Source organism: Primulina eburnea, chromosome 1 (genome assembly GCF_022965805.1).
Source record: "Primulina eburnea isolate SZY01 chromosome 1, ASM2296580v1, whole genome shotgun sequence".
NCBI lineage: Eukaryota > Viridiplantae > Streptophyta > Magnoliopsida > Lamiales > Gesneriaceae > Primulina > Primulina eburnea.
In genome coordinates, this window is record NC_133101.1 from 61,015,026 (window position 1) to 61,031,308 (window position 16,283).

Sequence of the window (16,283 nt, forward strand, 5' to 3'; positions counted from 1 at the left end):
TAGAATTTGTGGGGTCAGAGGTAAGCTTGTCCGTTTCTACATTAATATTAATATTATAATATGCTTTGAAGTTTCGACAGATGGAGTCAAGTAATACGTATGCATCAAGGACCACGTCATTACTCACATGCTTGAGTTCCCATGTGTGGATTAATTCTAGAAGAATGTAGAATGTTGGAATGATTAACCAACTAACAGAATTGATTCTTTTATTTGTTAGTTTGTTACGTATAGATGAATACTAACTCCTTGTATAAATCCCCTTGTAAATGATTGGGTCATGATATAGAAAAACATTCCAAAATTCCTTCTGCTTGCTCTGCTCTTTTTGCTTTTCTATTCTGGTATCAGAGCCAACAATGGCGGAAGCTACATCTCACACTGAATCCAGTGTATTCACCATTCCTAATTCAAGTCTCAATCCCTCGTTAGTAAACCCAGCAAATCAAATTAATGCTGTGAAATTGAATGATGACAATTTTCTTCTCTGGCAACTACAAATTCTCTCGGGCATTCGAGGATTGGGTCTTGAACATTTGCTTCATGAAGATACACTCATTCCACCCAGAATGCTTGATGCTGGAGAATCGACTCTCACTGTAAATCCGATGTTTGTCACCTGGAGCAGGCAAGATCAACTTCTGTTTTCCTTTCTGTTGGCATCCATGGCAGAATGTGTCCAAAGCCAGATGATTGGCTGTAATACCACGGCGGAACTTTGGTCGCGAGTCACTCGCTTGTTTGCCTCAAGATCGAAGGCTAGAGTAATGCAATTCAAACTCCAATTGCAAACCCTAAAGAAGGGTGGCCAAAGCATGAAAGAATACCTAAGCAAGATGAAGACCTACGTTGATATGCTTGCGGCATGTGGTCATCCCATCTCTGAAGAAGATCATGTTCTCTATATCCTTGGAGGTGTAGGGATTGAATATGAATCAGTTGTAGTTCATATTACCTCCAGATCTGATTTCTTGTCCTCTGCCGATGCTAGTGCACTTCTTCTTGCTCATGAAGGACGGATTGAGTCCTACAGTATCACTACGGACAATCCAATGTCTACTGCTGCTGCTCATGTCACTACTTTCTCTCAATCCAAAGGTCGAGAGAATGCCTATGCTCGCACCCCTTCTCGTGGTCGTGGCCGTTCTAACAGAGGTGGTCGGAAGAACTGGAACCAGGGCAATGCTCGTCCGAAGTGTCAAATTTGTGGGTATTCCAATCACATTGCAGAAAAGTGCTTTTATCGATTTGATAAGGACTTTGTCCCGCAGCACAGAACCTCCGGTCCTTCTCAGTCTTCCTACCACATGCGAGATAATAACTTTTCTCCCACTGCTGCAATGGCTATGAAGCAACAAGAAGAGCTCAATGATGATTGGTGGTTCCCTGATTCAGGAGCCTCTCACCATGTCACAAATGATATTGCCAATCTTTCCATTGGATCTGAACACACTGGAGGAGGTAAAGTTTTTATTGGTAATGGGTCGGGGTTGCCTATTTCTCATATAGGTTCTTCTTCATTTGACTCTCACACTCATCTTGGTAATCATACATTTAATCTACATAATCTACTTCGAGTTCCTCATATCACTAAAAATCTTATTAGTGTCAGTCGCTTTGCTCAGGATAATAATGTTCTCTTTGAGTTTCACCCCTGTTTTTGTGTTGTGAAGGATCTAGCAACACGAACCCCGCTCCTTCGAGGAACTCTGCATAATGGTCTATACAGATTTCACCTTACCAAATCCAATCAAGTCACTACTCCATCCGCAGCTTGCTTCAATCTTCCCTCTGCCTCTCCGCCCAACAGTCCCTCTAATCAAGTGTTCCAGTCACAGTTCATTCCCAAAGAGGTTTCATCCTCATTGCGTCGATGGCATTATAGATTAGGCCATCCATCTTTTCTTACTGTAAAGAAAATCCTAAACAGTTGTAATACTTCATTTCTGAATGATAATGTTACTCTTTGCACAGCATGTGAATTGGGCAAGAATCATCGATTACCGTTTCCCACATCTCACACAATATACTCCGAACCACTTCAATTAATTGTTTCCGATGTCTGGGGTCCTGCTCCTAAAATTTCCACCAATGGTTATCGTTATTATGTTAGCTTTGTTGACGCTTATAGTCGTTTCACTTGGATATTCTTTATCAAACAAAAATCAGAAGTCTTCCATGTGTTTCAAACCTTTAAAAGCAATGTTGAGCTTCAGTGCAATACTAAAATTAAATCACTACAAACAGATGGGGGTGGAGAATTTCGAGCCTTAAGCTCTTTGCTACAAAAATGGGGTATTAATCATCGTGTTACGTGTCCATACACTTCCCAACAAAATGGGATTGTGGAACGCAAACACCGTCACATTGTTGATATGGGTCTATCCCTCCTTGCTCAAGCTCACATGCCTCTCACTTTTTGGGACGATGCCTTTACAACTTCTGTTTTTCTTATTAATCGATTACCTCCCTCAGCTGCTCCTGGTCATATTCCTCTCACTCGGCTCTTTAAGATCAGTCCTGATTACACTTTTCTTCGTGTTTTTGGTTGTCTATGTTTTCCATACCTCCGAGCATATAATTCTCACAAGTTTGAGTTCCGTTCAAAACCCTGTACGTTTATTGGATACAGCAGCAACCACAAAGGCTACAAGTGTCTTAGTACTGATGGGAGAATTTATGTTACTAGACATGTTAAGTTTGATGAAAATGTCTTCCCCTTTGCTCACATTCAAAATCCCATCTCCACTGCAGCTCCTCCATATTCTTCTATCCCTTTGTTGCTGTCCACTCCACCTGTCTCTATTTCCACGCATTCCCCTACCACGTCTACTGCATCCTCTAATAATTCTAGTTCAGCCCCAGTTTCTTCTAATCCTTCCTTGCACAATGATAGTAGTCCAGACCCTATTCCAAATAATCTGCCTACTCCTGATCCATTACCAATACACACTCATCATATGGTCACTCGATCCAAAGCTGGAATCTTCAAACCGAAGGTCTTTGTGGCCCACCAACCCAGTGATGGCACACCTGCTCATCTTCAAGATGCTTTATCAAATACAGATTGGCACAAGGCCATGTGTGAGGAGTACTCTGCACTCATGCGCAATCACACCTGGTCATTGGTTACCCCTCCGTCTAATGCATCTATTGTTGGGTGCAAATGGGTGTTTAAGATCAAGACTAACGCAGATGGGTCTATTAATCGTCATAAGGCTCGACTTGTGGCCAAAGGTTACTCTCAAGTAGCTGGTTTTGATTTCTCTGAAACTTTCAGCCCGGTTGTTAAACCTACTACAATTCGCCTAGTCCTTACCATTGCCTTGACCAAGCAATGGTCCATTCATCAACTCGATGTCAACAACGCTTTTCTTAATGGATCTCTGTCTGAAGTTGTTTATATGCAACAGCCTCCGGGTTTTGAACACAAGCAGGGTGATGCCACATTGGTTTGCAAGCTACATAAGGCTATCTATGGCCTTAAACAGGCACCTCGTGCTTGGTTTGATAAACTCAAGTCCACATTACAACTGATGGGATTCTCTGCTTCGATAGCTGATCCCTCGCTATTTGTACGGTTCTGCTCTAACTCTATTATTTATGTTCTTGTCTATGTGGATGACATAATTGTTACAGGAAGTGACAATCATACAATTGCTACTCTCATCAGTAAGTTGGACAGACAGTTTTCCCTGAAGAATCTAGGCCATTTATCCTATTTCTTGGGTATTGAAGTCTCCAAGCTCTCAGATAACTCGCTTTTCCTCTGTCAAGCCAAGTATGTGCAGGATCTTCTTCTCAAGACAAAAATGAGTGGTGCTAAGTCTCTACCAACTCCTATGATTACTAATCTCAAACTCACAACCAAGGAAGGTGATCCGTTTGATGATGCCAAACTATATAGAAGTACAGTTGGTGCTCTACAATATCTCACCATTACTAGGCCAGACATAGCTTTCAGTGTAAACAAGGTCTGCCAATTTATGCACAATCCCCTTCACACACACTGGAAAGCAGTCAAACGCATCCTTCGGTATCTTGCTGGATCTCTTCACTTTGGGCTTCATCTTACAACATGTGCTCGATTATCTCTCCGGGGTTTTTGTGATGCTGACTGGGGCAATGATCCGGATGATCGACGCTCCACCTCTGGCTTCTGCTGGTTCATAGGTCACTCTCCCATTGCTTGGAGTTCCAAGAAACAACAAGTTGTTTCTCGATCCAGTACAGAGGCAGAATACCGGAGTTTGGCTCATGCTACAGCTGAGCTGCTTTGGCTACGGTCACTCCTAACAGAACTACATGTTCCTCTGGATGATACTCCAACTCTCTGGTGCGATAATTTGAGTACCATTGCTCTTAGTGCCAATCCTGTTCAACACTCCAAGACAAAACATTTTGAGCTTGACCTGTACTTCGTTCGGGAAAAGGTTATGTCCAAAGCTCTATCTGTTTGTCATGTTCCATCTTGTGATCAAATTGCCGATGCTCTCACCAAACCCTTATCCGCTACCAGCTTTAACAAGTTCCGGTCCAAGCTTAGCGTCGTACTAAATCCGTCGCTAAGCTTGCGGGGGCAAGTCAAGTAATACGTATGCATCAAGGACCACGTCATTACTCACATGCTTGAGTTCCCATGTGTGGATTAATTCTAGAAGAATGTAGAATGTTGGAATGATTAACCAACTAACAGAATTGATTCTTTTATTTGTTAGTTTGTTACGTATAGATGAATACTAACTCCTTGTATAAATCCCCTTGTAAATGATTGGGTCATGATATAGAAAAACATTCCAAAATTCCTTCTGCTTGCTCTGCTCTTTTTGCTTTTCTATTCGATGGAAATACAGGAAAATCTTTATTGTAAAAGAAGAAAGACAGAAACAAAGAAGAATGAAGTAAAGCAATTAAATGGAATTCCAAAGATCAGATTCCCAACACCACCAGCAAGTCGAAGAGACCAAGATTTTTGGTAATTATTCAGAATCAAATTAAGGGTACTTCAATCTTCTTTCGTGAGAAAATTATTCCAAATAGACTATTTGTTTTTTAAAAAATTTACACATAACGAGGTTTTTATAATAATAAAATAAACAAAGAGTAGCTAGCCATTGAAGGACTTTGTTGGATGTGTAAAAGTTTATTTTTTTTTTCAGTTGTAGGAGATGAATATGGCAATTGAATTTGGAAGCTAAAATTTTATCTCAAACTTGATATTTGTATATTTAAATAGTTCATTTATCACACAATTTTACATATTTTTATTCATGAGATTAATCTATCATGTCTAAATTTTAAAAATTATTTTTTCATAAAACGATCCAAATAAAACATCTGTTTCACAAGATATAATAAAAAATGTTACTTAAAATATTGCGGGTGATTTTTTTGAGAGATTACTAATTTCAAACCATTATTAAATGATATCCCGCATGAAGCCATACATTAGTTCGGTTTGAAAGTTGTTAAATTTTCATAGCCAGTGTGTTGCAAGCGTTTGGTGTAATTTTTTTGTTTTGTTTAAATCTCATTATCCCACCTCTTATCTCAAATCCACAGTCAAATTTGCTAACCACTTGACACTTCCCACTTCTCAACTTCTCTTTCTTCCTAAATGTCTTCCATTTCATATTTTATTAATAATAAATTTTAATTCTTATTTTTAAAAACATTTTTATCTCACTTTATTCTAGAAACCATTATCTATATATATCTTTGTTGAGTTTAGAAATTATAACAATTTTTATTTGATGATAATAAAATTTGTTATTTTGTTTCTAATATATTTACTCAAGCGTGAAATTATCAAATCAAGATTGAAGCAGAAATTCGAATTTAGCAAAATTGAAAATATGACAAGTTTCGGAATTTTGATGATATCTCACAGCTCAGTAATCCAAATGACTAGCTATCGAAACGAATGAATAGAAAACTTAATTTGGGACAAGTCGTATTCCACGTCAATTAAGCTATACCAAATGTTATCTAGGCCAAAACGATAGTTGAAAAATCAAACTGATTGCACGGAAATAGTAATCGATTGGGCATGAGCAATTGCAATATTTAAGTCAGCCTGATAAGTTTGGTTATTCAAATGAAACAATTCATTATGTTACGAAGTTAAGACAATGAACTACAAATCATATTTACAAGTCAGAGTCTGAATCGGAATTTAAGATGCTGATAAATGATGACGAAGCTACTGGTTTTGCGCAGCATACCCCGTCAGTTTCGTTCAGTTGAGCATGCCAGAACTGAACAGGACCAGTTGAGCAAACCAATTTAGGCTCGGAAAAATGTCCAGCAAGACGAATTTGACCGTTGCAATTTCAAAAAACAGTACATAACTTTCCAAATGATCATATTCTTGTGTCTAACATATATATATCATTGTCGTGCCCTATAAATACAACATTTTGAATATCAAACAAGAAGGGATTCAAAGTATGAGAAATTAGAATAAAGAAATCTGTTAGTTGAGAGCACACACCCTTGTATTTTAATTAAATGATTTACAAAATATTTAATCGGTTTCTACGAAGTATTATTTCAAGTGTCTTCCGCTTGGTTTGAAATCAAATTTGATTTATTTCATCGGTATACAATATTTCGAGACCGAACTATTACAGCTCAACGATTATCCTCCAAATCGATCATATCATTCTTCTTGATTTAATTTATAATCGAAATTAACTCATCTAAATTATATTAATATATATTCTGATATTGATACATGAGCTATTTGAATGATATCAGGAAATCATTTATGATTTTTATGTCATTAAATTAATAGTTAAATTTCGGAGGTATTAAATAATTTTTTAATAAATCATGGGAATGTGACATCCAAAGCAGAGATTTTTAGGGCTGTACATGATACACACTGACTGGTTAATGCATGCAAGTATGAGCCCGAAATGGGCGAATAAGGTCACCTTTTCTTTTATCAAAATTATATTTTTGGATCCATCATACTTTAGATACACTCACAGCTAAATATAGGAGTTTCCAACTCATGGAAGTGCACATTCAATGCCAAAATGTTCTCATTATGCAAAGATTCTTTGCCAAAATCTGTTACACTAAAATTTCATGTTAAGAACCTTACCAAGAGGTTGATAATTCTTGGCAGAATGATCATAATTTGTGCTGCTTCTGCTGCTGCTGCTGAACTCTCTTGAAACCGATTCTTCACGGAGGGCTGATAAGGCTGCCTTACGCCTTTCCTTGTGCTCTTTTATCTTCTTCATCTGTAATTCCAATGTCGCCTTGGCTCTCTCAGCTGTCTCAGCTCTGGTAATGGCTTGTTCTGCTCGGTTCCGAAACTCCCCTATCTTTGAAATCGCTATTTCCAACTCTTTCTTTAAGTTTTCCAACTCTCCTGCACTTTGATTCGATGTTTCCACTAAAGGGTTGTCATGAACATCATCGATTCTGATAAGCATCCGACATTCCTCGTCTGGCTTGGCTTCTGGATCCTTAATCTCTTCCACAAGGGCACTGCTGTTTTCACTTTGCTTTGCCGTTTTCACTTCTTCTCTCAAGACTCGATTTTCTTTCTTGGTTTCTTCGATCTCTAACCCCATCTCTTGAAGCGCATTAAATAGTGCAGATTTTTCGCTCTGCGCCTTCGCCTCAGCAGCCTCTGATGCAGCCAGTTTAGATCTCGCTTTATGAAGTTCAAAATTTAACATCGCTATCTTCGCCTGTGCGTCATTCTCTTTTTCTTCAGAGCTCTCCAGCTTAGTTTTTACATCCTCCACTTGCTCACCCAATCGGCTTAGCTCATCCTTTGCGTTCCCAAGTTCAGTTTTTAGTTGTTTAAGCTCTGTCTCAATTAAACCTATGTGACCAGTCTGATCCACGTTCCTTTGTTCCAGCAATTCCATAGTTTCCTTCACATTATTTAGCTCAGAAACGGCATCAGATGCGGCGTTTTCCAAGGAACGTTGAAGCTCATTTGCATGCTTGAGGTCCATCTCCAATGATTCAACATGAGCCGAATTTTCAACGAGCTGGTTCTCCAGATCACGAAAAACGTCTAAATCCTTCAATGCCTTTTCGAGTTTCTCTTCTGCCTCAGCCAAGGCTTTCTCTGCTGAATCTAAGGCATCTCTTTTCTCCAATAAAGCATCTTCTTTTTCTTGTTTGATGTCAACTTTCATTTCCAAATCAAGAATCTGCTCGTTTAGCTGTGAAACTTCTCTTGTTAGCTCTCCTGTCTTCCTCTTCTCCTCATTTAAATCAGTTCTCAGTACCTCAGATTCTGCAACAAAATAATCTTTTTCCTGCCTTAAAGAAGAAAAGTCCCTCTCCATGTTAACTAGTTGGCCTTGACTCGATGCCAATTCGGTATTAAGAACCGTAAGCTGTTCTTGAAGCTTCTCGGATTCTGATAGCCTATTCACCATCATGTTCATTGATGATTCGAGCTCGTTCATACGAGCATTGGCTTCTTGAAATTCGTTGATGTAGAAGTTCTTTTGATGATCCGAATTCTTCAGCAACTTCGAAAGCTCGTCAGACATTTTCTGATGGTGATCTAGCTTCAGAAGAGTTTGCTTGTATGTGGAGTCCTTGACCTCTAGTTGAACTTTGACATTCGCGAGCTCTTTCGCTAGGATCTCGAGTTCATTATCAATCTGTGATTCCTTCTACAAGAAAAAAATCGATCCCACAACCCCAAATATATTGGGATAGTTGGATTTAGTGTAGTTTCGAATTTTCCAAGCTATTATTCCATTAAATCAAAAACTTACTTCCTCCCTTTTAGGACTAATTTGCCTCATCTCATTTGAGTGGTCAAAGAAAGAGACTGCAGATTGAACTGACTCTATTGGTTTTGTGTCAATTTCTCCCATATTCAAATATCAAAATCTGGAAAAAAAATATTTATTCACAATGTAATTAATCTCACAGCATGATGTTAAGTTTTTATTCAAGATATATCTGGAAATATATCTATTTTCCATAATTTTTTTTAAAGAAAAAAATAGTTAAATGTTGTATTACAAACATATATGCTGGCAGAAATGAAATAAAACTTACTTGAAGCGATGGAGTTGATCAAAACCGATGGGAGAAAGCAAATAAAATGAGTTATGGTTGTGGGAAAGATGCAAGGAATGATTTGTGCCTACAATACATGTCGACATTTTTATTCTATGAAATTTAATGTTAGATTATTGTAATGATCGAAGTGTGAACAATTTGTTACAATGCAAGAATCCATGAACTTGGAAGTATATGACAATATTAATATTACTAACTTTTCTTGTATGAATCGGAACCTCGTGAAATTAGTTAATTATTACTAAAACTACATATTGTATCTTCAATTGTATCTCCATTTTGTTGTTTATTGTAACTTCTTGTTAGACGAGTGTGTAAAAAAATAAATGAGTTGGTCTCTTGTGAACTGATTTCACTGATCTATATCCGTAAGATGAGTCAATCAAATATATATTTACCATGAAAAATAAGATTTTTCATGAGTCTCACGAAATTAACTTGTAAGACGATCTCACAGGATTTTTTTTTTTTTTTTGAAAATATAATTAGACAATTTGGTTAAAATTTATAAAAAAAATTAAAAGTGAAAATGTAGTTAAATTTTGTATTCTACAATGGGATTTGGGACTAAAATCACAAGCTATGAATCTCTCACCTTATTTATTATTCGAAGTTCAAACGATAAAACTCGGCTTCATCCAAATATTAAGTGTTACTACCTCTTGCCTAAATATATAAAGTTTAAAATATATAGTATCATTTTCATATGTGATATTATTTTATCTATTATCAATCTAGCACAACATTAAATATATTAACTATTTCAATAAATTTTTTTATCTTATTAAAAAATTCATCAAAAAGGGATAGCAAATTTTTTTTCTAAAATTTATTTCCTTAATAACTTTTGTTAAAACATACATAATCCTAAATATATATGATTGATGAGTGTTGGAAGTTTTTAAAATATTTCATTGTTCTATGATTTAAGATATTAATTTTTTATTCTTTTGAAAAAATAAATAAATTAAATGAATGTTCTAAGGAGTTACAATACAACAAATATGTCCGACGCTGCCTGGAAACTGTCACACGAATTGTTTAATTTTTATTTTATTATTTTTCCTCAATTAAGGACTTTCAAAATGGAATTATTAATTTCTTTATACAAATTTCCACCGACACATAAATAAAATGAGTACTGGTTTTGGAAAAAGTCCTTGTCTTGTTTAGGAGCGCCGTTATTTTCAGTAGCCAGTGGCAAAGCTCAGATTAGCTGTGACACCAACTTTTATGAGTCACACACAAAGAAGTGCAAGAGATCGAGAGAATCTACACAGACAGGGGATTCGATAAAATCCCATGTTATTGGTTGGAGTGATCCCATTTTGATTTGAACAACAAAGATCACAAAGAAGAAGAAAAGGCGGAAAATGGAGAAAGCTTTGATAAAAGAGGGGAGCCTGAAAGCAAGTACATTTTGGGTTTCAAAGAAAGCAAAAGAAGAGATCTCCAACATCTCCCAAGACATCTCTGTATACCCTCTTTTCTTTACCCTATATTTCTTTTTTGAATTGAGTTTCAGATTGGACTGCATTTTGGTTTGTTTGTGAGGACGTATGCGCCTGGTTTGAATTTAATTGAAAATGTTCTCTGCTTGTGATGGACGCTTAATTTGTGTGTTTGATGACTTAACAGTCAGATTGAGATTTTTTGTGATGATTCTTGGTGGAAGTTTAAATCTTGGAAAATGGTAGCGACGACGGGTTTCTGCTTTTTTTTCAAAGAAATTGTCAAATTCTAAAGATATTTTTCAAAAGAATGTCAGATTCGCGGATCCAAATCACAAAATTCGCCATCCTTTGAATTTCACGATCCACCCTCAAAATGGCATGTTTCTTGCGTTGTATGTGGTGAAATCTTAGTCATGAGATAATGAAGAGGGAATGTTTAATTAATGCTTGGCTTGCTCCTTTAAGATGTTTATGGTTTGGTCAATGCTTTGAGGTCAGGATATATTATTTGTTTTCTTGATTTTTCTGGAGAAGACATTGTTGGATGCATCAAAATATGACTAGTTTTGTACGACATATGTTGAATATAAACAGCTTACTGCAAATGTTTCTAGCGTCGCAACATAAATCTGACATTGCGAATTGACACAAGGTAGCACAGTGGTAGGATGTCGGTTTTAGAAATCGTGAAATTTGTAGAAATATTAATTCTGGAGTTTATTTAACAACCCTCCTCATACTATGGATCTTTCCTAATGTGGATTACGTTTAGGAACCCACAGTTTATGTGCCAAAGTAGTCCTGTAAGAGAATGTTGTTGAATGTTATAGTATGAATGGTGTATTGAATGAGGAGGAAATTATTGTCAGGACTCAGGATGGAATGAAATATAAATGACTGGATTATCCGCCTTTCCTTTCGCGTCTCTTCATATAAATTAGTCACCTTTGCTTTCATTTATTTATCCGCAGATGAATCTTTATTGTAGTTTTTTGGTCCATGTTTTCTGGTCTTCCAGTTTTTGATGAAATCTTCTTTTCTCGATCTATAACTTAAAACATGGGACGTTAACGGTGGCTAGAATAAGATGGTATCAATTAGCATGGTTAACTTGACAGTATGTGTATTCGTCGCTCTCATTCAATTCAAGTTCTGTAAAAGAATCAAAACTTCCCTGCAAATTTGATTAGATGGCCAATTGAATGAGACATTGTCATGCATATCAACTTCCAATTAATATTTGGATGTGTTTTACTCTCTTAGCTCGATTGTATCACTCAGCACTTATAGATTTTGTCGAGGATAATCTATATTTCTTCCGTTTGTTATGCTAAATTGAGTCAGATAACATTCTCTTTTAAAATGCTTTATATCCTTAGCTTTGACTTCATTTGGCATCAGCTCGAAGATGCTATGCACTAAGCTTCGTCTCTCGACTCTAATTTGATCTGATGCAGACATTTTCAAGCACAGTAGAGGAGAAGGCTAAATGGGTATTCAACAAGCTCAAAGGTAATCAATCAGCTGATAAATTTAAGAAATTTCCGAAGTATGTCGACTTACTGTCTACAGCCACATCGCCAATTCACATCACTTATAAAATATAGATGAGTTTATATTTCCGAAGGAATGTGGTGTTGAAGGCAGATTATAAGATATGGGAACTACTTTTTCTGCCAACGCATGTGAAATGATTTTACATAGAGTTAAAGTAATTGCTTGTTGAAAATCTTATGCTACACTGGATAATATATACTTTGCTACAGAGATTTGATATTTTCCATGTGTTCTGTGTGTTTCAAGTTATTCCCTAACCTGGATTCTGTCGTTTTATGTATGCTGACTTTCTCCACAGGAAAACCAACGAAGTCATTGCCCGATCTCCTCCGAGAAAACAATCTCCCTCAAGGTCTGTTTCCCCAAAACATAACGTGTTACGAATACGACGAGCCAAAATCCAAGCTCATTGTCTACTTGCCCTCTCCATTTGAGGTGTGCTTCAAGGATTGTTCCATTGTGAGATACTCAACTCGTGTAAAAGGTACACTGTCGAGGGGAAAGCTATCCGGGATCGAAGGATTGAAGACTAAGGTGTTGGTGTGGGTTAAGGTGACGAGTGTCCATGTCGAAAACTACAAGTCTGATAAAGTTTGGTTCACAGCCGGGGTGAAGAAATCTAGGCCGAAAGATGCATATGAAATGGCTCGTGATGCAATTAGAGTCGAAGAATTTTGACGCGAAAAAGGATTGGATGCTGTGTATTAGCGTAGTATCTATATCCATGTTCGAAACTGCTGATTTTTTTTAAAAAAAAACTTGGAGATTATTATTCTTATTTGTTTTATAATATGGAAGGGCATATGAAATGGACAATGGGATCTAGCTTGTTGCTATGGTCAGTAATGGACACTTTCTCGTCTCCATATAAATAGATTTAACATATAAAAATGTCGGTGACCATATGAAATACACAAAAACTCTTGTAAGACGTCTCACGGGTCAATTTTGTGAAACAGATATTCTATATGGGTTATCCACGAAAAAATATTATTTTTTATGTCAAATATATTAATTTTTATTGTAAATACGAATATAAGTGATTCGTCTCACGAATAAAGATATGTGAGATCGTCTTATGAAAAACCTACTCTACGAAATAATCTAATTGCCCGTATCAAACATTGCAAGTAGCATTTTTTTTTCTTTCAGAAATTACATTTGATGTCATGATAGATACTAAAATACACCTTCGTAATTTTTCATATTTGAAATAATTTAATAATCTCAATAATTATAATCTTTCAAATGCATAATTTTTTATTTAAAACTTTCAAAAATAATTCTTAAATATATATATATATATCTATTATCTATCTATTATAAATATATGAGTTGAATTGTGAATTTACATCTATGTCATTGTCTTCATTAAATAATATTCATTAATACATGTCTCTTTGGTTATTTTGTTTTCATTTATCAATTAATGAAATCTAAATTAATTAAATTTAAGACAAACAAAATTTTGCATTCATTTTTAGTGATGAAATTTGCAATCAATTTTTTTTTAAACAAACCTTATATATATAATGAATTTCAATTTCAAAATGATAAAAATAATAAATATATGTTTTTGTTTGTTTTTCATAGCTATTAATGACTTCTAAAAAAAATGAAGAAAAAATGAAATTTAGCTACCATTTTTTAGAATGAAAAATTTAGCTACTATTTTTTAGAGTGACATTTAAATTTATCTTTCTTCTATTTTTTGGAATGGACATTTGCACTCCATATTTTTTAAAAAAATATATCTTTAATAAAATTTTAAATAATAGTAATAATCCATTTTTTTATAAAAAAAAAAACCTATATCTTCATTCAAAATGGTAACAATAATAAATATATATTTTTTGTATGTTTTTCCTAGCTACTATTATTATATTATTATGACTATAAATATATTACTTTAAATTATGAATTTACGTCTATGTTCTTATGTTCATGAAATAATATATTTATTAATACATGTCACTTTATTTGTTTTTTCATATATTAATTAATAAAATCTAAATTATTAAATTGAAGAAAAATAAAATTTAGCCTCCATTTTTTTGTGATGAAATTTTCGCTCCAATTTTTTTTTAAAAATTATATCTTTAATAAAATTCACAATGATAACAATAATAAATATATGTTTTTTGTTTGTTTTTTTTTTAGCCATTAGTAATAATCCATTTTTTTTATAAAAAAAAAACCTATATCTTCATTCAAAATGGTAACAATAATAAATATATATTTTTTGTATGTTTTTCCTAGCTACTATTATTATTATTATTATGACTAGAAATATATGACTTTAAATTATGAATTTACGTCTATGTTCTTATGTTCATGAAATAATATATTTATTAATACATGTCACTTTATTTGTTTTTTCATATATTAATTAATAAAATCTAAATTATTAAATTGAAGAAAAATAAAATTTAGCCTCCATTTTTTGTGATGAAATTTTCGCTCCAATTTTTTTTTAAAAATTATATCTTTAATAAAATTCACAATGATAACAATAATAAATATATGTTTTTTGTTTGTTTTTTTCTTAGCCATTAATGATTTCTAAAATAAACTGAAAAAAATTAATTTTAACTATCCTTTTTTAGAATGACAAAATTTAACTACCATTTTTTATAATGAAATTTAAATTAACCTTCCATTTTTTGGAATGAAATTTGCACTCAGTTTTTTTTTTAAATATATATATATCTTTAATAAAATTTAAAATAATAGTAATAATAAATACATTTTTTGGTTTGTTCTCACATCTATTAGTGAATTCTAAAATAAATTGAAAAAATCCAGTTACCACGTGTTAGAATGAAATTTACACTCTATGTTTTTTGTTTTTTATTTTAAAAAAATATCATTAATGAAATCTAAAATAAATAGATGAATAATAAAATTTAGTTCTATTTTTTTTAAAAAAAAGAAATATATTTTTATTTTAAAAATATTTATTTTTGTTTTATTTATCTCTGTTTTTTTTTTGTTTGATTTGTGAACTCTATTTTTATTTTTTAGGATGTACTTTTGTTTGATTTAAATTTTTTCATTAATTAATAAATTTTAAAATAAATCGAATAAAGATGAAGTTTACACTATTTTTCAAAATTTTATAGCTCTTCAATTTTTGAGTAGGTCTTCTGTGAGACGGTTTCATTGATATTTATCCTAATACGGGTCGACCCAATCATTTTCAGAGTGAAAAACAATATTTTTTTCATGATTCAGGTCAGATTGGAGACATTTTCACAAAGTTAACTCACGAAACAACTTCATATGAGTTTTTGTGACAATTTTATTTTTAACTTGAGTAAATTAACATCTATGAATAACATAAATTGTGTGAATTTACCTATGTCCTTATTTTTGTTAATTAGTATTAATAAATACATGGGTTTTTTTTTCAGGTACTGATGAATTTTACAATAAATTAAAGAAAACTGAATTTTATTTTGAAATAAGATTTACAGTCTATTTTTTTTAAAAAAATTATATCTTTAATAAAATTTAAAATAAGTGACACAATGTCAGCAATACGCACAAGAACTTCCTAAGACTTCATCCATCTCAGTACTACTCTCACTCGTGCATGTTTAACCCAACAAAACTAAATAACAATGAAATATTAATATTTTAGTTCAAACATTATTTCTTGATCTTCATGTCAAATGTTATATTTGTTACCCAAAAGAAGACTTTTATTTCTTATAATTGTGATGTACCGTGCTAAGCCATCTACAAAGCTAATTGCAAACATAATGAGAATTGCAGTGACGTGAGTATCAATGAGCCAAACCCTAAAACTTTATGCATGACAAACCCAAATAATTATTTGGTGCCATGAGAGAACATTTCAAAAGAATTGAAATGAGCTTAAATTGATTTTATGTGTAATAATTAGTTTTATATCAAAGTGATAGAAAATGAGGAATAAGAATGAATTCAAATCTTTTTTATGTGAAACAAATTATTCTTACATCTATAATTACTTAAAATGATTTCTAATATTTTATTTATGTTTGTTAAATATTTTTACTCGAAAAATAATTTTTTATTAAAATATTACAATTATCTTCGTGTTTTATGCCCTGTCAAATTTTTTTCGATGAATACTTGTAGAACTTGTTGCTAATTTTTCAATTACACGATTTATGTATAGATTTTTATAAGTTCAAAATATATCACGAGAAA

At 33.6% G+C, this 16,283-nt stretch overlaps 2 protein-coding genes across 2 annotated transcripts; one reads left to right on the forward strand and one right to left on the reverse strand.

Moving 5' to 3' along the window:
- Positions 1-6,910: 6,910 nt before the first annotated feature.
- On the reverse strand, positions 6,911-12,471 carry LOC140837105 (uncharacterized). The gene is made up of 3 exons (XM_073203115.1): positions 12,345-12,471; positions 8,763-8,880; positions 6,911-8,657 (listed from the first exon to the last, which is right to left on the reverse strand). The coding sequence occupies exons 2-3, from the start codon at positions 8,862-8,864 to the stop codon at positions 7,086-7,088; spliced, it is 1,674 nt and encodes a 557-aa protein (XP_073059216.1). The 5' UTR covers positions 8,865-8,880; positions 12,345-12,471; the 3' UTR covers positions 6,911-7,085.
- LOC140837112 (uncharacterized protein At5g01610-like) lies at positions 10,246-12,864 on the forward strand. Its single transcript, XM_073203127.1, has 3 exons — positions 10,246-10,550; positions 11,987-12,041; positions 12,385-12,864. Exons 1-3 carry the CDS (start codon positions 10,449-10,451, stop codon positions 12,762-12,764), a joined length of 537 nt encoding a protein of 178 aa, XP_073059228.1. The 5' UTR covers positions 10,246-10,448; the 3' UTR covers positions 12,765-12,864.
- The last annotated feature ends 3,419 nt before the right edge of the window (positions 12,865-16,283 follow it).

What these genes read in the sequence shown, in the direction of transcription:
- LOC140837105 (XM_073203115.1), bottom strand. Translation starts at nt 8,864, where the DNA reads ATGGGAGAAATTGACACAAAACCAATAGAGTCAGTTCAATCTGCAGTC. An exon ending in TTAGTCCTAAAAGGGAGGAA is followed by an intron (nt 8,658 to 8,762) that starts GTAAGTTTTTGA and finishes TTTTTCTTGTAG; the next exon opens with AAGGAATCACAGATTGATAA.
- LOC140837112 (XM_073203127.1), top strand. Translation starts at nt 10,449, where the DNA reads ATGGAGAAAGCTTTGATAAAAGAGGGGAGCCTGAAAGCAAGTACATTT. An exon ending in ACATCTCCCAAGACATCTCT is followed by an intron (nt 10,551 to 11,986) that starts GTATACCCTCTT and finishes GATCTGATGCAG; the next exon opens with ACATTTTCAAGCACAGTAGA. An exon ending in GGTATTCAACAAGCTCAAAG is followed by an intron (nt 12,042 to 12,384) that starts GTAATCAATCAG and finishes CTTTCTCCACAG; the next exon opens with GAAAACCAACGAAGTCATTG.